The sequence below is a fragment of the Marmota marmota genome, unplaced genomic scaffold, assembly GCF_001458135.2.
Source record: "Marmota marmota marmota unplaced genomic scaffold, marMar, whole genome shotgun sequence".
In the NCBI taxonomy this organism is placed as follows: Eukaryota; Metazoa; Chordata; class Mammalia; order Rodentia; family Sciuridae; genus Marmota; species Marmota marmota.
The window spans coordinates 30,582,942-30,605,686 of NW_026000108.1; the positions used below are offsets into that span (position 1 = coordinate 30,582,942).

The 22,745-nt window shown below is 40.0% G+C and overlaps 2 protein-coding genes and 1 long non-coding RNA gene across 3 annotated transcripts in view; 1 reads left to right on the forward strand and 2 right to left on the reverse strand.

Annotated features, from left to right (window-relative positions):
- Positions 1-6,346, reverse strand: part of LOC125610957 — a 27,180-nt gene extending 20,834 nt beyond the window's left edge. Inside the window, exons 1-2 of the long non-coding RNA XR_007341063.1 lie at positions 6,334-6,346; positions 5,699-5,706 (exon numbers count right to left, since the gene is read on the reverse strand). This is a non-coding gene — a long non-coding RNA (uncharacterized LOC125610957). The remainder of the gene's footprint in view (positions 1-5,698; positions 5,707-6,333) is intronic.
- Klb (klotho beta) overlaps positions 1-17,263 on the forward strand; it is a 32,835-nt gene extending 15,572 nt beyond the window's left edge. Inside the window, exons 2-5 of the mRNA XM_015482041.2 lie at positions 4,892-5,399; positions 7,411-7,679; positions 13,532-14,675; positions 15,462-17,263. Of these exons, the coding sequence (XP_015337527.1) occupies positions 4,892-5,399; positions 7,411-7,679; positions 13,532-14,675; positions 15,462-15,850 (2,310 nt within the window). The 3' untranslated portion in view covers positions 15,851-17,263. The remainder of the gene's footprint in view (positions 1-4,891; positions 5,400-7,410; positions 7,680-13,531; positions 14,676-15,461) is intronic.
- Positions 17,264-19,139: 1,876 nt separating this feature from the next.
- LOC107139190 (oxysterol-binding protein-related protein 9-like) lies at positions 19,140-21,542 on the reverse strand. Its single transcript, XM_048784349.1, is given in 5 exon segments — positions 19,140-20,679; positions 20,681-20,914; positions 20,916-21,118; positions 21,120-21,172; positions 21,175-21,542. Coding segments are annotated over 5 exon segments (1,662 nt in total). The 5' UTR covers positions 21,341-21,542; the 3' UTR covers positions 19,140-19,673.
- Positions 21,543-22,745: the final 1,203 nt, after the last annotated feature.

Below are 22,745 nucleotides of genomic sequence, written 5' to 3' on the forward strand. Positions count from 1 at the left end.
AGGTTGATTCCCAAGTATTTTATTTTTTTTGAAGATATTGTGAATGGAGTGGTTGTCCTCATTTCCATTTCAGAGGATTTGTCACTGATATACAGGAATGCCTTTGATTTATGCGTGTTGATTTTATATCCTGCTACTTTGCTGAATTCATTTATTAGCTCTAATAGTTTCTTTGTAGAGCCTCAAAGGCCATTTATTCACAAATAAAGCTATCAGTGTTTTGCAACAGATGGTCAAAGAACACTGAAACCAATGGGAAAAAAAAAAGTATGGGAAGCAATTTGGGAATTTAATACAATTTAAAAAACTAAATAATCCTGGGCTGGGATTATGGCTCAGCAGTAGCACACTCGCTTACTGCGTGCAAGGTCCTGAGTTCGATCCTCAGCACCACATAATAAATAAATAAATAAATAAATAAATAAATAAGATAAAGGTATTGTGTCCAACTACAACTGAAAATAGGTATTTTTAATAAATAAATAAATAAATAGTCCAGCTACGCATGGTGGCACATGCCTATAATTCCAGTGACTCAGGAGCTGGGGCAGGAGGATTGCAAGTTCTGGGCCAGCCTTAGCAGTTTAGCAAGATCCTGTCTCAACATAGCTTAGTGGTAACTTCCACTGTGTTCAATCCCCAGGACAAAAAAAAAAAAAGTCCATTCCTAGGATAACCAAAAGGAAATAATTCAAATAAATTAAAAGCTATATGCACAAAGTTAGTTATTACCATATTATTTATCACAGGAGAAAAGAATGAATAAAAACAAGTTAATTTTGGGCTGAGGATACAGTTCTTCTGGTGGAGTACTTGCCTAGCATGCACAAGGCTCTGGGTTCAAATCCTCAGCACCACAAAAAAAATAATTAATTTCTATTAAAAGAGAGATGCCCAAGTAAATCATATTTTATCAAACTGTTGAATTGTGATACTATTAAGATAATTATGAAACTAAAATAATGGGAAATGTTTAAAGTGATTTTAACTGGGAAATGTATTTGGAAAGGCTGAACAGGAACACAGAAATATGAAAACATTGTTATGATTCTGGAGCTTTTAAATAAATTTTCTTTAACAGATTTTATTTAATACTTTTAGTAAGTAGCTTTTTAATAACAGACTAGTTTACAGTTCACATGAAGAAACGTGACTAAAATCATGCAAAGATATGGAAAATTTAACTTTTGGCAAAGGATTGAGAGTTCCTTTAATGCCCATGTGTGATGTGCTGAGTTTGTGCATTTGTCCTCACTCCATCCTTTCCACCAATGCCCCTCATGTTCTCCTGACCTCTAACCCTCTCCTCATCTCTTTCTTAAGTTGTGCCTGCTATCTTATTTGTTTCCTATCTTCCACAGAATTTATCTGAGTCTGTACTTCCAGGGGTATCAAAGGCAGCAGGCATGTTAGACTGGAGGAGGGAACCAGAAGAGATATTAGCCTCCCACCCCGCCTCACTGTCTCAATGACATGGGCCCCTGAGACCTGGCTCAAAAGGAAAAAACAGCTCACTTCCCTGTTAAGCTAGGGAATCTAAAGAACAAAGGCTGAAGCTCCCTTAACTCATCATTCCAAAGGTAGATGGCCTTGTGCAAGATAGTGGGTAACCTTGGGGAACTGTCCATGCCGCTGTGCAAGGGTGCTGGGCCCAGTTTGCATTCTACGAATCCTATTTTAGTCTTTCCAACAGAACTCTTTTATGAGTGTAATTCAAATAACACCTGTAGATATCCCTGTTTCATCAAGATTTGTGTCAAATTCACTATCTCGGAGCAAAACATTTTTACCTTGTGACTTGGCAAAAGGACCAAGGTATAACCATATGTACCACAGAGAGAACCTCCCCCATTCTCGACGGAGAACGGAGAGGCTGTCTTCAACCCTGAGTAAAGATCACCTCAGATACCTTGATAGCCTATGCAAATAGCAGCAATGGTGAAAGAGACACAGTGGAACATGAAGGTCACCTTGGGGTATGATAATACATGCATATGGGTATCCAGAAAACAGGTGGGAAAGGCCTTGCTGAGGTATAATATGCCTGTTGCTCTCTATGCTGCTCTGTGTTTCATTTAAATTCTTATGGAACCAAGATTTTTATCACAGCCTAGGTCATCTTTCGTATAATTTCTGAAGTAGGTAACTATTACATCTCTTTTGAATAAATTCTTCTGCCCTGTTTTTCCCTATTAGGCGTGCTGATTCCAATTAGGACTAGGTTAATACATTGATGCTGATTGTACCTCACCCTCTCTTTAGCATCCCGTAGTATCTTATTTGCAAGGCAGCTAGTTTACACATGTGTGGTGCTTTTCTGGGTACATATCAGAGGCACATGACAGCCCTGAAGAGAGCTGCTGGTCACTGTGTTCTCTATGGATGAAAGCACTCAAGCTACCGAGAGATGAAATGAACAATGAGAATAAAGCAAAGAACACCCCTGCCCCCACCTGAATCCTAGTAATGCGCTTTTTATTTTGAAACAAAATAAAAAGGAAAGAAAGAAAGAAAGAAGGGGCTGGGGTTGTAGCTCAGCAGTAAAGCGCTCGCCTAGCATGTGCGAAGCCCTGGGTTCGATCCTCAGCACCACATAAAAATAAAATAAAGGTATTGTGTCCATCCACCACTAAAAACTATTTTAAAAGAAAGAAAACGCTTTTCAAGATTTTCCTCAGTGTTTCTAGCCCCAGAAAATTCCACAGAGTGGCTAAGACCATGTAAGGCTGTATGCCATGTGTTCCCTGCTCCTCTGTGATTCCTTCCAGAAGCTCTGACCTCAGGTCAGAGGAAGACAAGAGGCTAGAGTCTAAATTATTCTGAGAGAAAATGTTCTTAAAGATTTCCAGGGCTGTGGTTGTGACTCAGTGGTAGGGTGCTCGCCTAGTGCGCTGAGGCCCTGGGTTCAATTCTCAGCACATATAAAAATAAATAAATAAAAACAAAGGCATTGAATACAACTAAAAGAATTTTTAAAAAGAAAGAAAGAAAAAGAAAAAGAAAGAAAAGAAAAAATTTCTAGGTGTTTCCAGGATCTCCCAGTGAAAATCTAGTAAGATCAGAGATGCCTCAAGGCATCTACACCTGTAGAAAATCTTCCAAGGAATGATTTAAATTAGCTTTCCTTGCATTAAGGAGGATGGCACCAGTTTTGGAATCCTCACCCCTTACATCAACACAAACTTTCCCCACCCTAACAGGATTTATAGAACATTTTCAAGCTCATAAGATCTAACCAGTTTGAATTCATTGCTCATATTTTATTATTTTTGACCTACAAAAAGGCAGTTTCAAATGGTTTGTCCTGATATAAACATCACCTTTGAGCAAAAGAAAAGCTAAGGAACAAAACTAAAAGGGCATCATAGGTTAAAAATAATAAGGGTTTGGCCAGGTATTGTAGTGCACACCTGCAATCCCAGCTACTTGGTAGGCTGAGGCAGGAGGAACACTGGCTCCTGGCCAGCCTGGGCAACTTAGTGAGACCATGTCTCCAAATAAAATAAAAAGGGCTGGAGATAGAGCCCAGTGTAAAGCTTCTTCTTGCCTATCATGTATGAGACCCTGCATTCAATTCCCAGTACCACAAAAAATAAATAAACAAGAGTTTGCATTTGTCAAATAGATAAGAAATTGAGAGATGTGGGGAGAGACATCAGGAGACAAGCAAGTGGGGCTGAAGTTGCAGCTCAGAGGTGCAGTGCTCGCTCACCTAGCACACATGAGGCCCTGGGTTCCAGCCTCAGCACCACATATAAATCAATAAAATAAAGGAAATAAAGGAACTGTGTCCACCTACAACTAAAAAAAAAGATTTAAAAAAAAAGAGGCAAACAAGTCAAATTCTGAGGGGAAGAGCAGTAACTATGGTATAGAGAAAGGACAATTCCATGGTTGACCAGTACAGAGAAGTGGCTTTGGGCATTTAATGGGCCAGGAATCCTTAATTTGAGTCCTTAACATTTGTTCCTCCTTCAGCCATAGCTCATGGCTCTTTGCTGAACTATATCTTCTAGCTTTTGGTTAAATTTTCTTTTAATGTTTTATTTTATATATTTTTATATGTTTCTCTTCATCATATTTCAGTCTTATTTTCCCAATGAGTAGTTTCCTGAGAAAAAGTTCCCATGTCATATTTCAGCTTCTTAAGGCAGGGCACGCCACACATTCAGTAAGTGCCAGTTAGTATCTATTAAATAGACTTGAAACTGATCAATAGGCTCTATTACAAGAGAGCTCACCTGGAAATGTAAACTCTAGGAGGACCAGTAATAATAAGATCCATCTTTTGGTGGTACTTCTATGTGCTGTATTCTATGCCACAAATTTTTTTTATACCTTAATTTTATGTATTTTTATGTGGTGCTAAGGATTGAACCCAGGGCCTCACACGTGGTAGGCAAGTGCTCTACCACTGAGCCACAACCCCAGCCCTATGCCACATATTTTATACATGCATTAGTTGTAAATCTGACATCAACCTTACAAAGGATATTAGTATTATTAATCTCATGCTATATTATCAGTCTCATTCTACAGTTGGGCTGTAAGAGATTTCAGAAAGGTTAAGTGACTTGCTTCATGCCTCACAGTATGCATGAACTTCAAGCCCAGGTTTGCTGCCAGAGCCCACACTCTTTCTATTGGTTTTCTGCCTCGGTCAATACCTGCCATCCTTTTATAATAATGGAAATAATACCAGAGACCTGTAGAGTGTTTACTCTGTACCAGACACTGTTCTAACGCCATTCACATATGTTAAATTCATTCAGCCCTCACAACTATTTTCTTAGGTGGTGAGCTTTACTATTAGCCATTTTACCTTGTATCATCAGTCGTTTTACAACCCTTGTAAGGACAATAAAGGTCAATGATATTTTCTTCTTATTAGGCTCATTCAAAAGTTTGGCATAACTACAACAGAAATTTCCGCCCACATCAGAAAGGCTATGTATCGATCACATTGGGATCCCATTGGATTGAGCCAAACAGGTCAGAAAACACAATGGATGTGAGCATGTGCCAAGAATCCATGGTTTTTGTGCTCGGATGGTTTGCCACCCCTATTCATGGGAATGGCGACTATCCAGATACCATGAAGAAGTCGCTCTCCATTCTACCCCTTTTCTCAGAAGCAGAGAAGGAGGAGATAAGGGGCACGGCTGACTTCTTTGCCTTTTCCTTTGGACCCAATAATTTCAAGCCCCCAAACACCATAGATAAAATGGGGCAAAATTTGTCACTCAATTTAAGAAAAGTGCTGAACTGGATTAAACTGGAATATGGAAACCCCCGAATCTTGATTACCGAGAACGGTTGGTTCACGGACAGTTATGTGAAGACAGAAGACACCACAGCCATCTACATGATGAAGAAATTCCTCAACCAGGTTCTTCAAGGTGGGTTGCACATTAGCTCAAATTTTTAAAAATGTTGAATCCTTATAGGATATTTAAAGTCCCCTTTGAATGTGTAATCATTGTTGTTGTGGGTTTATTTCATATTGTACAATGTTGATAGAACTTTTAAGTATTATTCCCATGCCCTTTCTTTTTTTTCGGGGTGCTGGGGTGGTGGAAATCAGGGATTGAACTCAAGGGCACTCGACCACTTAGCCACATACCAGTCCTATTTTGTATTTTATTTAGAGAAAGGGTCTCACTGAGTTGCTTAACACCTCACTTTTGCAGAGGCTGACTTTGAACTCTCGATCCTCCTGCCTCAGCCTCCTGAGTCACTAGGATTACAGGCATGCACCACCATGCCCAACTTTATGTCCTTTCTTAAATAAAAGTTTAAGGTCAAAATAATTTCAGACTACAGGTTGACCTTTAATTGTTGGGAATATGATGTTTTATTCTTTATAAATGATACAATGCTAAAAGAGATAAGTTTAAAGTTCCCTATTAGGTTTTACTTTATTCTAAGATACTTCTTGAAATTATGATCCATTTACTCTTTTATTATGTGACTGGATGATAAAAGGTCTGAAGACAAAACTGAGAAATTTCTGTTAATCCTAGTGATTTCCTCTGACCTCAACATATCTCCTCATTCCTTTTCCATTACTCAAGCAGGACATCTTCAGGTGACTGAAACAATGGAACCAAAGTCAAGCTCAGGTTATGATGGTTTTATTCCCTACAGAATTGGGCTCCTTTCATCCAATAAAGGAATTCTCTGTGGATCTTGCTAAAACTCTGTAGCTCTTTTTAGAAGTCACTAGTCTACAAGAAAACCCCAGCTTCTTCAGGGAGGGTCCTCAGGGAGAGCAAGACTGCCCCAATTCTGCTGTTCCAGATTTCAAGAAGGAACAGCATGGAAGAGCTATACCCAGTCACAAGCCACATGCACAAGAGGGACCTCAGAGCAGAGGATACTGCCCACAGGTCCTGGGTCAAGTTCTCCGCACTTGGGCAGAAGAGGTGTCCACTCTACCTCTTGGAATCTTTTGCCATGGATTTTCCACCTTTTAGGGAAAGAATGTCAGTGATAAACCCCCAAAATGCAAAACTGAGGCATTTCTAAAATAGAAATGAAAACTTTTAAGGAAAATGATTCAGAGTGGGCTGGGGATGTAATTCAGTGGTAGAGCACTTGCCTAGCATGTGGGAAGCCCTGGGTTCAATCCCCAGGTACTGTCAGAAAGTAGAAAGAAAGAAACAAAGAGTGGGGGAGGGAAAATCAGGGCTAATATGGGAATTTGTTGTTTTTGTTGCTTATGTTGATATTCACAATTTATTTTTACCCATTCCTGCAATTTATTAATTCAGAGTTTTAAAGCTAGAAAGGCCCTTAGAGATCATCCTTTCCAATATATTCTGTTTGCAAATAAGGAAACTGAGGCCAAGAAACTTGCCCAATAACACCCTCCCAGGAACACAGCAGGGCAAGGCCCTGGGCACCCTGCCCTTGGGCCCAGTCAGAGCTCATTCTCTTACATCACTTTGTCTCTTTTGCCTCCTTATATCTACACAGACTTATGCTACTTCTAAGAATTGACTTTTCAGTCCCTGGAGAACAGTTTCTCTGTCCACAAATGGGAACAAAACCAAATTTGAAGTGAGAGAAACTCTTGGTCACTAGCAGACATCTGCATTAGTCCCAGAGGGTTGTAGAAATTATCATGCCCCCCGTCACAGATCTCCACACTAAATCTCAGTAATATTTTTCATTTGATCCTTTGTGCCATTCAGTTATGAGGGGTGATGTGAATAGGGGTACCATTCTAGATTAAAATAACTGCCATGTTTCAGGAAGGAACATGCATTTTCTATTTGATATAACTGGCCCGCAAATCAAGGGAAAGGTTGGTTTCACAATACACTGTCCCCTGCCATGTTGTTAGTGAAATTGTAAATTGGAGTGTTTACCTTTCTGAATGTCTCTGCTTTTTTTTTCTTTGTGCAGCAATAAGGATTGATGATATTCAAGTGTTTGGTTATACTGCCTGGTCTCTCTTGGATGGTTTTGAGTGGCATGATGCTTACAACACCCGGCGAGGATTATTTTATGTGGATTTTAATAGTAAACAGAAAGAAAGAAAACCCAAGTCCTCAGCACATTACTATAAACAGATCATACAAGAAAATGGTTTTATTTTGAAAGAGTCCACGCCAGATATGCAGGGTCAGTTTCCCTGTGACTTCTCCTGGGGTATCACTGAATCTGTTCTTAAGGTAAGTGGCTACCTCCAAATCAACCATAAACTGGAGAAGATAGGACACCATGTTTTATTTCATTTACTCAATGATAGCTAGGAAGATAGGTATTAGGCAATGTCAAATACCATGGTTATTTAGAGGTAATGGAGCAGAGTTGAAGAAAGAGGAAGAAGGAGATGAGTGCTGGGACATTTTCATGGGCCAGAAGGTTTACTTGGTGAGGGAGTCCAAGTGACCAAGAGGCTGCCCTCTGGAAGTGTGTAGTTCAGACAGAACTTAAGACCATTTCTCTGTGAGAAAAAACAATTTTATATATTTTTGTTTGGCCAAAAGCAAATCATTAGCAGTCCTTTACTTAAGCAAATAGTAGATCTGGGTAATTTGCCTTCTGAGATCTCCATAACCCCGTGGAGCACCCCCGACATCTCATTATTCACCTCTTTCCAATGTTTGCTCAAATGTCTCCTTCTCAATCAGACTTCCCTGCAATCAAAAACCCTAAATCCACCCTATTACATCTCTTCCCTGCTCTGTATTTCTATACAGAACTCTTCACCATCTAACTTACTATGAACCTTATACATTTTTCTTATTTATCACTTGTCTTCTCCTCTACCATGCAAGGTGCGTGAGGGCAGAGATGGTTTTTTTTTTTTTAATATATTTTTTTTTATTTTTTAGTTTTCGGCAGACACAACATCTTTGTATGTGGTGCTGAGGATTGAACCCGGGCCGCACGCATGCCAGGCGAGCACGCTACCGCTTGAGCCACATCCCCAGCCCGGGCAGAGATGTTTAATTATTTGATGTCTGCTGTATGCTTTAGTAGGGCAGCACCAGGCACATGGCAAGTCCTCATCTCTTAGAATCAGGAGAGTGAATGAGATCACCTTTTAGAGCCAGGTATGGGTGTAGAGACTTTCCATTCCAAATTCTTTATTTTACAGGCCAGGAAAGTGAGACCTATCAATTTTCCCAAGGCAACACAAGTAGTGGCAGAACTATTATCAGACAGTCTGGAAGCCTTCAGATACACAATGCTCTTTCCCAAATAACTATTTTTATTTTTTTAAAAAAATTTATTATAGTTGTAGATGGACAGCAAGCCTTTATTTTATTTTTTTATATTTTTAGGTGGTGCTGAGGATTGAACTCAGTGCCTCACACATGCTAGGCAAGCGCTCTGCCACTGAGCTACAGCCCCATCCCTATTTTATTTTTTTTTAAATTTTTCCTAATAACTATTTTTAAAGCCCATACTTTTTGCCAAGAATGTAACTATTACATGCATGCACATTCTATTTAATCTTAAAAATCTCATTTTACAGACCAGAAAGCTGAGGTTTAGGGAAGTTACATAACTTGTCCGCAGGTTATCCAGGTCTGTCTCCTGAACACTATGCTATAGAACTTCACAATAACATACAATTTCCTGTACTCTAGAAGTGTATGAAAAGACAATGAGTTGTACAGGAATGGGACCAGACAAAAGGGTCCAAACCACAAGTGACCAAAGTTCACAGGTTATTGACAGGCATAGTGGCGCACACCTGTGATCCCAGGAATTTAGAAGGCTGAAACAGGAGGATAACAAATTCCAGGCCAGTCTCAGCAATTTAGTGAGGCCCTAAGTAACTTCGTGAGCCTCTGCTTCAAAACAGAAAATAGAAAGGGCTAGGGATGTGACTCAGTTGTTAAACATCCCCGGGTTCACTTCCTGGTGCAAAAAAATATATGTAATTTTTGAGATTCACAGGCTATGAATCTCAACCCCTGTGGCTACTAAAAGTAACATAAACAGTGATTCATCTTCTGCTTGTGTCCCCTCTTAAACCACCTATTTATCCAGTTCCTACTTCTTCCTTCCTATGACCATCTTTTCCCTATGACTTCAGTAGGTTGATATTTTTCACAACTCCAGACCCGGCAGGTAAAGACCTGAGGGGATATAAGAGCTACTTCTCCCACCTGTATGGGAGATCCAACCTTCAAGTTCCTGCTTTAGCTGAAGACCCAGCAGCTTCCCAGTGATTGACACTGTGATATCTGCCCTACTCCTAGTTTTAGGAGAAAGAACTGATCCTGTGTACTCACCCCTCAGAGCCCAGGAAAGTCAGCTTCTGTTCATCAACTTGGACTAAGAATGGGGATGAATGATTTGCCAAAGAAAATTATGTTGGTTTTTGAAAAATCAGCCAAAGGATATATGACTAGATGCTATGTGGGCAGAAAATTGGATATCGTCTTCAGAAAGACTAACAAAATGAAATTAACAGTTCAAAAATATTACTATACCTAACCCCACACATTCCCATCTTACTTTCCTCTAGTCTCTAGTATCCTTTGTTCCTTCACCATTTTATTTTGAAAAATTTGACACTTGTACAACAAAAACACATATTCTCTTCCTCAAGACTGACCAATTATTCATGTTGTCACTTTTTTTTTTTTTTTTGGTACCAGGGATTGAACCCAGGTGCTCATCCCCAGCCTGTTTTATTTTTTAAGATAGGGTCTTGTTAAGTTGCTTAGGGCCTTACTAAGTTTCTGAGGCGGGCCTTGAACTTGTGATCCTCCTGCTTCTGCCTCCTGAGCCTCTGAGATTATAGTTGTGCACCACCATGGCCGTCTAACATTGTCACATCTACTTTATCTCAGCCCCTCTCTTCTATGAACCATGGATAAATTACAGACATCATTATGCTCCACCCCGAAATATTTCGGCATGTATCTCCCAAAACAAGGACATTCTCCTGTATCACTCCATCATCAAGAGGCCCAGAACATTTAACATTGATTCAATCCATCTTATATACAATCTATATTCAAATTTTCTAAATATTCCAAAAATGTCCTTTATAGATTTAAAATTATTTTTGGATCAAGAATGCAAAGAAAGGTCACACGTCTTTCATCTTTATTTTTTTATTTTATTTTTTTTAAAGAGAGAGAGAATTTTTTTTAATATTTATTTTTTAGTTATCAGCGGACACAACATCTTTGTTTGTATGTGGTACTGAGGATCGAACCTGGGCCGCACGCATGCCAGGCGAGCGCGCTACCGCTTGAGCCACATCCCCAGCCCACATCTTTCATCTTTAGCCTTCTTTAATTCAGAACAATTCCTTCAAAGTTGATGGTATTGGCAATTCTGACAAATTCAGACCAATTGACTATAGAATGTCTCATGCTTTGGAGTTCTCTGATTATTTCTTTATTAGATTGAATTTACCAGTTTTGGAAAAATGATAAATAGATGATATTGTACACTATCAGTGCATCCCATCAGGAGGTACCTGATGTCAATTTGTTTTATTATGGAAAATATCAATGCAGTTGAAGTAGTGTCACCAGATTTCTTGGTTAAGGTGGCACTTGTCAGATCTCTTAATTAAATGGTACCTTTATTTTTAATTAAGAAGTGATTAGATGAAGCCAGGTGCAGTGGCCCATTCCTGTAATCCCAGTGGCCTGGGAGGCTGAGGCAGGAGGATTGTGAGTTCAAAGCTAGCCTCAGTAACTTAGCAAGGCCCTAAATTTCGAGACCCTATCTTGAAATTAAAAAAAAAAAAATTAAGGGGGTCAGGGGTTGTGGTTCAGTGGTTAAGTGCCCCTGGGTTTAATTCCTGGTACCCCACCAAAAAAAGTGATCTGATGATGATACCCAGAGAATATATGAATATCCTGCTCCTGAACAATAATTCAAACAACTGTTTTAAAATTCATTCATGAAACTTGCCTCTCATAGATAGCAAAATGGAGAAATTTGAATTACACTGTTCCTTCTACACTTATTAGCTGGGTTCTCTGAAGTTCAACTTTTTGTAATTCATTATTATCTTTATAACATTATTTATTTTTATGCACAACTTGTCACACCGGGACCCCTTCAAGCTGCTCATATATCTTTTGACATTTACCTTCCAGTTTTTAAGCACTTCCTTGTTTTCCAGCACTAGATGCCCCAGAATCACCTCATTCTTTTTCTCTCCCAGACCTGGAAAAAAATTCTCCAAGGAGCCCAGGATCCTTTTAGTGGGGAACACAACTTTAAAAACAAAATCTGGGAATTGGGTTGGGTTAAGGGTTCATCATATTTAACTAGATTTCTTTGCAGGCTAATCAAACCCACTTGCTGACTAAAACTAATACTTTCTGAAGATACTTTACTTTTTAAAGTAAAACCACCAGTCGCAATGGTGTACACCTGTAATCCCAGTGAGTTGAGAGTCTGAGGCAGGACTCTTTAAGGTTAGCTTAGGCAATTTAGCAAGCTCTTGTCTCCAAATAAAACAATAAAAGGACTGGGAATATAGGTCAGTTGTAAAGCATCCATGGGTTCAATTCCCAGTACCACAAACAAACAAAAAAGTAACAGATATTTATTTGATCTTGCCTTGCCGCATGGCAGGATTGTCTTTGTGAATACCTTTTTAATATCATAATGTCGTCAGCTTTTCTACACACTGAAACTGACCATATAGGCTAGAAAGATTTCATTCAAATAATTAATTATATCCAGATTAAACTTCATGCTCACATGATCAATGTTCTCTAGTTTAATGTTCTGGATAACTGGTTGGCAGATGGCAAGTGGGCAGTAATATGGTTTTGTAATTATACTATGAAAGATGACACATGAGAAAACAATTAGAGGGAAAATATTTACCAAAGGCTAATTATCATTTTCCCTGGTGCATTTAAACTCAGTCATGAAAAGAAAAAGTACTTTAACATAAGTACAGAACATTTATTTGCCCTTTTTAGTCTTAAATTTAGAAATCCCTTTTTTAAGTCCTTTGTTTTAGTTTAGACTCAAAGGTCTCCAAGACAATTATTGCATCCAGGGAAAACAAAACCCAAGTCATGACTACCTTACATTTATACAGTGCTTTAGGGTCGACAGAGCCCTTTTGCAGGGCATCAACTCCTCACCACACACCTGGGAGGCAGGTGAGACAGCTCCATCACTATATAATTGCCAAGCCTAAGTTTCAAAGGCACAGACTAGGACAGACTGTAATGAGACACTACCAGATCCAAGAAGCAACCCGGGGAGTTTTATGGGTATTTTATTTTATGGGTATTCTTTCCATTCATAATCCAAGTTCTTTGCATAGAGAAAGAATTCAATCCTCTTCTTTTAGATGAATAAATATGTGTTCTGACAGATTTACAGGTTGGGGAGATACAGTTGTATTTTGACAGGCACGTGAGTAGGGGGAGATACACCTGAAGCAAAGGTAATATCACTTGGACTTTTCAAATAGAAAAAGTTGAGAGGTGCATTCAGCCAATGAAAGGAGTCATTGCCTACCCCCATCCTGCCATCTCTTTTAGGAACTGGAGCTGTTGTCAACCAGTCCCCTCTAAATCCAAGTGCGGTCTGAGAACTCCTTTACACCTTTGTTTTCAATTTGTGACAGGGTTTAGAATCCATCTTTCATAATTGCTTTTAACTGAGGATAGCAAGCCAATTTCCTGATGCATTTGAAGAGAATCACATGAGACCGCACTGTATAACCTGGATTTTTAGGTGAAATGAGCTGGAAAATGGCTTCTCAGTCTTTTCTCAATTTGTTTCCAAGCCATACCCTGGGTATGGTTCCTTCCCTATGTTTCCTGGTTTCCCTGGAGATGCCAAGGGCTGGAAGGGAAGATAATCAATTCATCAGGCCTTTTCTCTGCATCACCAGGAGAACAGCCGGAACACAGAGGTCATTATGAAGGACATATGCATAATGTATTTTCTCTCTTGTCCTGAGAGGCCCCATAAGATCAGGCCCTTCTTCCTCTTAAAGGGTGTATTGCTGAGAGCCTCAGTTAGCCTGCATGTGCTTTATTTGAATGTGCTTCTTTTCCCACAGCCCGAGTCGATGGCTTCCTCCCCACAGTTTACTGACCCTCACCTGTACTTGTGGAATGCCACTGGCAACAGACTGTTGCACCGAGTGGAAGGAGTAAAGCTGAAAACGCGGCCCGCTCAATGCACAGATTTTGTCAGCATCAAAAAACAACTTGAGATGTTGACCAGAATGAAAGTCACCCACTACCGGTTTGCTCTGGACTGGGCCTCAGTCCTTCCCACTGGCAACGTGTCTGAGGTCAACCAACAAGTTCTGAGGTACTACAGGTGTGTGATCAGCGAGGGGCTGAAGCTCAACATCTCCCCAATGGTCACGTTGTATCACCCCACCCACGCCCATCTAGGCCTCCCCACGCCCCTATTACACAGCGGGGGCTGGCTGAACCCGTCGACAGCCACGGCCTTCCAGGACTACGCAGGGCTGTGCTTCCAGGAGCTGGGAGACTTGGTGAAGCTCTGGATCACCATCAATGAGCCTAACCGGCTGAGTGACATCTACAACCGCACTAGTAACGACACCTACAGGGCAGCCCACAATCTGCTGATCGCACATGCCCTGGTCTGGCACCTCTATGACCAGCAGTACAGGCTGTCCCAGCGTGGCGCGGTGTCGCTGTCCTTGCATTCCGACTGGGCGGAACCAGCCAACCCCTATGTCGACTCTCACTGGAAGGCAGCGGAGCGCTTCCTCCAGTTCGAGATTGCCTGGTTCGCAGATCCTCTGTTCAAGACCGGGGACTACCCCACCGCGATGAGGGAGTACATAGCCTCCAAGAATCGGCAAGGGCTCTCCAGCTCTGCGCTTCCTCACTTCACCGAGGTCGAGCGCAGGCTGGTCAAGGGCGCCGCCGACTTCTATGCCTTAAACCACTTCACCACTAGATACGTGATGCACGAGCAGCAGAACGGCAGCCGCTACGACTCGGACAGGGACGTGCAGTTCCTGCAAGACATCACCTGCCTGAGCTCCCCGACTCGCCTGGCGGTGCTGCCCTGGGGAGAGCGCAAGCTGCTCAGGTGGATCCGGAAGAACTACGGAGACGTAGATATCTACATCACTGCTAATGGCATCGACGACCAGTCTTTGGAAAATGATCAACTCCGAAAGTACTACTTGGAGAAGTACGTTCAGGAGGCTCTGAAAGGTGAGGTTCGGGGCCAGCTTAGATACAGTAAGGTGTGAGGTTCATGTTAACTGACAGGAACAAAAGAACAAGGGGAGAAGGCTCATTAATGACCTTGTTGGCTTTGTTTAGAATTGCAGGATTAGAGCTGGGCACTGTGGCGCACGCCTGTAATCCCAGGATTTGGGAGGCTGAGGCAGGAGGATCGCGAGTTCAAAGCCAGCCTCAGCAACAGCAAGGTGCTAAGCAACCCAGTGAGACCCTGTCTCTAAATAAAATACAAAATAGGGCTGGGGATGTGGCTCAGTGGTTGAGTGCCCCTGAGTTCAATCCCCAGTATCCTCCACCCCCCAAAAAAAATAGAATTGTAGGATTAGGACAGTAAGACTTTATAGAATTATAGGAGCAAGAAAGTAAGAAAAGAATGAATGCTTAGGGAAACCCAATGTGGTTACTGGGCAGCACCAAGAGCATATCTGAGATTCAGAATGAGAACAGACAGGCAAGATTTTTCTGCTTGTGATTCTTAGAATAAATGTGATAAGAACTATTGTGTTCATGGCTCTGCTTCTTAAATTTGCTTTTTAAAATATTTCTGGATGATTTATATATCAGTTTTACTTCAAATCTTTTAAAACTTAATTATTTTCATAGATTGTAAAAAAAGTTAAAAAAAAAGCCTTTAATGAGTGAGAATCAAGACATTTTATTTTATGGATATAAGTTTAGCTTGTTTCAATGAAAACTAAATTCTTATTCAAAGATACTTCATTGTAATTAATGATTTCCATTTCTGGTATTTTTCAGCATACCTTATTGATAAAGTCAAAATCAAAGGCTATTATGCATTCAAACTTACTGAAGAAAAATCTAAACCTAGATTCGGATTCTTCACATCTGATTTCAGAGCTAAATCCTCCATACAATTTTATAATCACCTGATCAGCAGCAGTGGCTTCCCTTTAGAGAACAGTAGTCCTAGATGTAATCAGACTCAAGAAAAAGCAGAGTGCATTGCCTGCTCATTTCTCCTGCAGAAGAAACCACTGATATTCTTTGGTTGTTGCTTCTTCTCCACCCTGGTTCTACTATTATCAATCACTATTTTACATCAGCGAAAGAGAAGACAATTTTGGAAAGCAAAGAGCTTACAAAACATACCATTAAAGCAAGGCCACAAGAGAGTCCTTAGCTAAAGTGATCTGTCTTCACAGCTTAAAAAATTCACTCCAGTTCTATATACTGGGAACTTACAGTATTCCTGCATAGTGTAAGAAAGAAGACAATTTGAGATACAGCAGTAATCAAGGTGATGACAATCGGTGTCTCTGCAGTGAGGTTTAAATGAGCTTTCCCTTAGGTGTTGACATCAACAAATTCAGTTCTTGGAGCTGAAGAATAAGACTTCAATGACTGTAAACTACGAGGATTACCTGTTAAATTGCTTCAGGAAGCATTTCCATCATTATTCTCTAGCTTCTCTAAATATCAATATCTTCTCATGGTTAAAAGAATTATTTTTAAAAAGTGAAAGTTTGTCAGACTCCATAGCAGAGATTTAAAACTATTCTTTAAACTGGATAGTTGGTGACATTCTGTCACTTCTAACAAGGTGCTTTGTCCTTTAGGTCAGGGTGGTTCTCAAATGAAAAGTAAATCTCAACAAGGTAAGCAGTGCTTGTCTATAGCCAGTTATGGCAGACTCTGAAGTGCATCAATCTGTTTTCTCAAAAAACCTGTCAAGTATTTAAAAACATCTAAATTTGTGAGACAGGTTTTTCTCAAAAACATTATCAAGCATTTCTAAAACATCTAAATTTGTGAGCTCTCTTATTAGATTTGTGAATTTTAGAAAAATTCAACTTCCATAACTGATATCATGGCAAGATCACAGGATAAAGATTAAAAGCTGGACCCAACTGTCTGTGAAGACAGGAAGTCACTCAACCTGACTAGTACAGAAATTTCACCTTTAAATAAATTGAGCATTTCTTCTCCCCAATTTTCATGAAGTGATAAACAAGATTTGGTAGACTTAGTAAAGCTAAAAAGATGTAAATTTTACTTATTGGTTATCAATAGCAAAGTACCATATTATTATTCCATAAGACCCGCTCTTCCCCCTAAAGAGTTTCACTGCTTTTTACATGCATACAGCAAAGTACAAAGTGTGGCCCTTTCTGGACCTAGCAATGTGACTCTGGATGAGTTGAGTATTACTAGTCTAAATGTGTTAAAATTATTTTGTTTTATTTACCACTTTGTAAGGCTAGAATTAAGTAAATTCTTAAATCTGAACTGAGTATTTTTTTTAATGAACCTGAATGTACACCAATTTATGCTTATAATTTTTTAGATTAGGAAATTATCCTAAATTAAAGGTAGTTTTCATTGTATCCAGAATTCATTATCAACCCATCAAACTCTTTTAACATCAAGGTATTGAAAAAATGTGTGGTCAGAAGTCAAATATACACAATTGGAATTTTAACTGATCATGAAGAGCAATTTATTTCAAAGATGGTGTAAAGAGAAAATTGATCATGCAAATGCTGAAGGAATAGGCAATAAATTTGCTATGTGGCTGGTCAAATACAAATGGTAAAATACTGCTTTTGTCTCTTCTTTCTCCCATTATACCCATTCTCCTAGCCTTCTGAGTCTTAAGCATGTTTTGCAAGATTTTTTTTTTCCCTTTGAGATCTTACTGTGCCTAATACTATGCATAATTATAATTGGTCAATTGTTCTAACATGTTGACTATGTAGAAAAGTTAAGTCATTTAGAAGAATCACTTGGATGGGCTACAGCTAAGTGATAGAGCACTTGCTTAGCAAGCTCCAAGCTTGAGGCCCTAGGTTCCATGCCTCACACCACCATCACCACCATCGCCACCACCCCCTCAAAAAAAAACCCCTTGGCTTCTCCCCTTTTATGCCACATAGGCTCACCCTGACCCAAGAGTTACAGTGAAAATCTTTGGTGTCAATTGAACAATTCATTATCAACTCATCAACCTCTTTTTAACATCAAGGTGTTGAAAAAAACATGTGGTCAGAATAACAAAGATTTTCAGGTTTTGTTTTCTAGTCTTCAAATATTTTGTGCCCTGATTCAAGTATCTTGTTATTTATGATTTCTGAGTTTATTAGACTTTCTTTTCCCCAGTCCTTCTTATATTTTGAGACAGAGTTTCACTAAATTGTCAAGGTTGGCCTTTAACTTCAGATTCTACCTCAACCTTCCTAATAGTTGAGATTACAGGCATGCATGTACACCACATCTGGCCTATTTTTCAATGTTTACATTACATATTCTCAAAAACATGGCTTCCCTTTTCAAATTACTTTGCCATAAACTCCCCCAAATAGCCAAGTTCCTTAGCTTAAAGCCTAAGTCTTACCTTACTGCCACTTTGGGAGTATTTAAGTCATTGTCATATGAAAAACCCTAGTTAAATATTTAATATGGGGCTGGGGTTGTAGCTCAGTGTTAGAGCGCTTGCCTCGCATGCTTGAGACCCTGGGTTCTATCCCCAGCACCACATAAAAATAAAGATATTATGCCCATCTACAACTAAAAAAATATTTAATATGGCTCATGATCTACTAAGCTTACTAAAATAGTCAGGTTTATTAAAAAAAATCAATTTAAGTTGGGTACAGTGAGGCACACTGATAACTCAAGAGGCTGAGGCCAAAGAATTGCAAACTCAAGGTCACCCTGGGCAACTTAGATCCTGTCTCAAAGAGCACTTGCCTACCACACAGTAGGATGGGGTCCAAGTCCCTATACCTCAAAAACCAAAAACACCTCACTGGGTTTATGCTTACTATATATTTAGCTAACATTCTGGTGAGTGGATTTTGATTTACTCTGCCCCAACTGGGTAAGTTACCTCTGGGAATGTGTATCCATTAGTAAGATGTAAACACCTGACCTAAAAGTTGGGTTTGACTGTCACCACACCCTAGTTTTGTGGAAATTACTCTCCAAGTTACCAGGTCATACCTAGCATCAGTTCAATCCTGGAAGAATCTATTTGCACAGCAGCAACTACCCACATATTGCTATTTCATTCCTAATGTCTCTAGCTTACTATAATACTGCCACTTTGAAATTTCTCCCTCACCCCTCAAAATTTCATCAATAGTTTCCACTCAGCAAACAATGAAATGAAGCAGTGCAGAAGATTGCATCCCCCTAAGAGTTGTGTTCTAACAGAAGAAAGCATACAATCAATACTCAACAAGGTAAACTGTAAATGTTTATAAATGCTACGGACAGAATCAAGTGCAACAGGAGCAAGATGACTGGATGAATTAATGCCATGTTTTTAAATAGGGTGATCAAGGTAGGTTTTACTATGCCATTGAAGGGGACTGCCACACTTCAGCTGTAAAACCCTTTTTTCTTTTTTTTTTTAAAGGTTGGAAAAATTACTTTATGAAGCCTTAAGAAGCACTGAATATAATTCAACTGTAATCCAGGTTTAGATACAATTTAATAATAGTTCATTTCCAAAATAAAAGTTATAAGTGAAACCATGAAATTTCCTAACACTTGATTTTAATACATTGCACTAATATTCTAAAACAACTCTGAGGAACCAATATTTACAATAGATGGAAGATTATGAAAAATCTGCCATCAGGTATATTTTTGCGTGTATATATTTGTATATATAGAACCCAAGAGATTACATGAACGAAGAAATAAGAGTCTATACGTCATGTCTTAACAGCAGAACAAGAGTGCAGAGTGTGAAACTTTTCAAAGCATGGGGTCTGGAACAGGAGCAGACATCTTGTTTTCTCAGGACTGAAGTCAAAATCTTAACTGCCATAGAGAAAGGGAAGCTTTTCCAGCTTTAATTGTTCATCTGTGTCAGAAAGTCCAGTATCCCTGAGATAGGAACCACTGCAATAAGAAGGGAGTGATAGGTTCTCCCAAAGGAAGATTGTTGCTTAATTTGGATGACTTGCCCTGGTCATCGGGTGTAAACTTTTGTTTCTCAGCCTAATGCTTCACAGCACCAAGATGTTTCAGTAATGGTTCATCATAAACCCAGCATTCTCCATCTTCATGGAATAATCTTGTCTCCCACTGAATTTCCTTCTCCTTTCTTTCTCGGGCTTCTGCTCTTTGTCTTTCTTCAAGTCTGTGCTTTGCTTCAGTTGCTGCATCAATGTCTCTGATTTTTAAATTGAAAGTGACATCCTTCCAAAGGCAGCCGTACTCATATTCATTCTGATCTTCTAACTTCCTCACTTTCTTCTTGATTATAGGCAACTTCTTGGTATCTACAAAGACCGTATTTTCCCCTGTTGCATATTTTGCATACATTACACCATTCCATTCCCCTTCAATTGAGCAAAAAGACTTCTTGTCATTTGGAGAAAAAATCTCAGCAGTAATTCTGTGTTTCTTGCCTCCATAGAAAGGTTTAGTGTGGAAGACGATATTTGCACTATAACCAGTTTTGGAACAATTAATATTGCATTCTCCTCCTAGTTCCACCCAGGGCACTGTGAGGATAGACCTTCCATAACCATTGGGGAATGTGAGAATGTAATGCTCATCATAGTCTAGACATGAGACACAGCCTTGCCCTATGTTGTGCACCCCAATTGACATCCCAAGGAATTTTGATTTAGTCCAGATATGAGCATTGAATTGGATTTTCTTGTTAAAGCATTCAGCATAAAAGGCTGAAATGGGTGGATGATGGGAAACCTGCTCAGCCACGAATGTTACACTGTTTTTGGAAACCCAGGAAACTGGTCCTTCTGAAACTAGCTCTGTGTTCTCTTCAGTGTCATTTGGTAACGTCCAGTGACACTGAAAGATCTCACCCAAAATGGGATTGTATGGCTTTTTAGCAACCGATCCTTTCCTTCCTGCATGAAAGGCTGAGAGGTACCATTTCACAACCTGAACCATTCGATCCCTAGGATCTTTCTGGTCACTAATGCTCACAAACAGTTCCGGATGTGCAAAAAAGTCTGCATACATTTCTAAGAGATCTTTCAAGAATAAATGTTGGAAGAACTACCTTAGTAAGATCCATTCTGAGCCTAACCTGTGACAAGAGGTACATGATAACACTCTTGTGCTCCTCCACTGACCCTGCCTCTCCGTCATCGTCTCTATCGTCATGTGAATCAAAAAGGTCAGCATCACTTGTACCGTTGGACATGGAAGAATTCAGTGATTCTGTGGTATCTGGGCGTTTTAGGCTATTTCCTGAACTGCTGTGTCAAGACTGAGGCAGAACCAGAAGAATCTATTAAGCGCTTTGGGGATGAGCCACTCTGATGGAATTCATCAGCATCATAGAATTCATCTTCACTGCTAGAGTAAGAAAACTCTGGGACTGTATTTGGAGACAAGTTGACATGACTTGGAGAAGTTAGACTGCTACTAGGTGGTGAATGCCCACTGCCTGTACTATTTGGTGTTGGGAGTCTGATGATGTCCCAAGGTAGCTAATACAGGTCCAACGGGTAAGGAAGACACTGCTCTGACTTACACAACTGAGCTGGTTCTGGAGGTAAGACAGTCTGGGAAGGCATTGTGCTGATTACAGGTTCCAAGGGACTGGGTTGATATATTGCATCTACAGGATTAATAGTACTTTTAGCAATCTGCAGCAACACAATGCAGTGTTTAATAGATTCTACCATGCTATTTGTTGTTTCTTTGAGAGTTTCAATTTTCTTTCTCTGTTCATCATCTTTACAGTTTTGAAGCTTGTCATCAAAAAGCTTTAGTTGTTCTATCAAGATTTGTAGGTAAGCATCTGCCTCTGTTAGTTTCTTGTCAAAGTCTTGGACACTAGGAACAAATCCTGAATCCAAACCCCCAAAGGGAGGCAGGGGAAGCACCACACTGGCGCCTCCGGCCTTTGCCAGGGCAGGCAGCAGGGACCCCGGGGAGGGGACCAGCCCCTCTCCCAGACCCTGGGGTCTACTCACTTGGCAAGTGGCCACCAAGAAAGCCATTCGCTGAGGCCCCCGCCCTCGGTGCCTCCTGGGGCGGGAGCGGGGGCTGCTCCTGCGCACCCCTCTTCTACTCCCTCGATCCGATCCCCAGGCGGCGGCGCAGACGGCCCAGCCATGTAAAACCCTTTTTAAAGGGAAACTTGCTTGACATTGAAAATCAACAAAGTGAACTGAAGGTTTGAGGATATAGCTAAGTGGCAGAATGTTTGTCTAGCATGCTCAAAGGAGTGTTCAATCTCCAGCACTGCAAAAAAGAGTAATAAAAAAATATAAAAACTCAACTAAGTGTGAAAGCAGGCAAGTTTTAAAAACTTACAGGCTTAATTCAGGAGTGGTGGTGTACACCTGCAACCCAGGTAGCTCAGGAGGCCAAGGCAAGAAGATCACAAGTTCAAACCCAGCTTTAGCAACTTATTGAGAACCTAAACAACTTAGCAAACCCTGTCTAAAAATAAAAAGGAGTGGGGATGTGGCTCATTGCTCAAACACCCCAGTACCAAAAAAAAAAAAAACCTTTAAAACAATACTGTTTCAAAAAGAACATCCTTCCCTGTAGCTCGGAAGGATTGCAAGTTCAAAGCCAGTCTCAGCAACAGTGATGGATGCACTGAGCAACTCAGTGAGACCCTATCTCTTAAGATACAAAACAGGGCTGCAGATGTGGTTCAGTCCTCAGTATAAGACCCACTACCAGAGGGAGTGTGAAGAACCAATAACCAATAATCCAAGTGAAAGTCAAGGTTGTTTCATTTTCTACCATTTTCAAATACTGTAATAGTATAACAAAGCCCTTTCAGCTTCAATAGTTGTCAATTTATGTTACTTCACTCAGAAACCAACATTCAATGCCTGTAACCCTACCTCAAATGTTTGACTTAACACTTCATCCTTTTCTTAAAAAACCTAACTCTATAATCAAGCTTAACACTACCTCCATGAAATCATACACCATCAGTACACTTGAAAAAAGTCTAAGATTGAGAGGTTCCAACTGAGTCTCTTCATTTAAATAGTTCTGGTAGACTCTGAACATACCAAGTAGTGAATATATGTATATATCAGGGTTGGATGTATGGTGTGTAAAAAG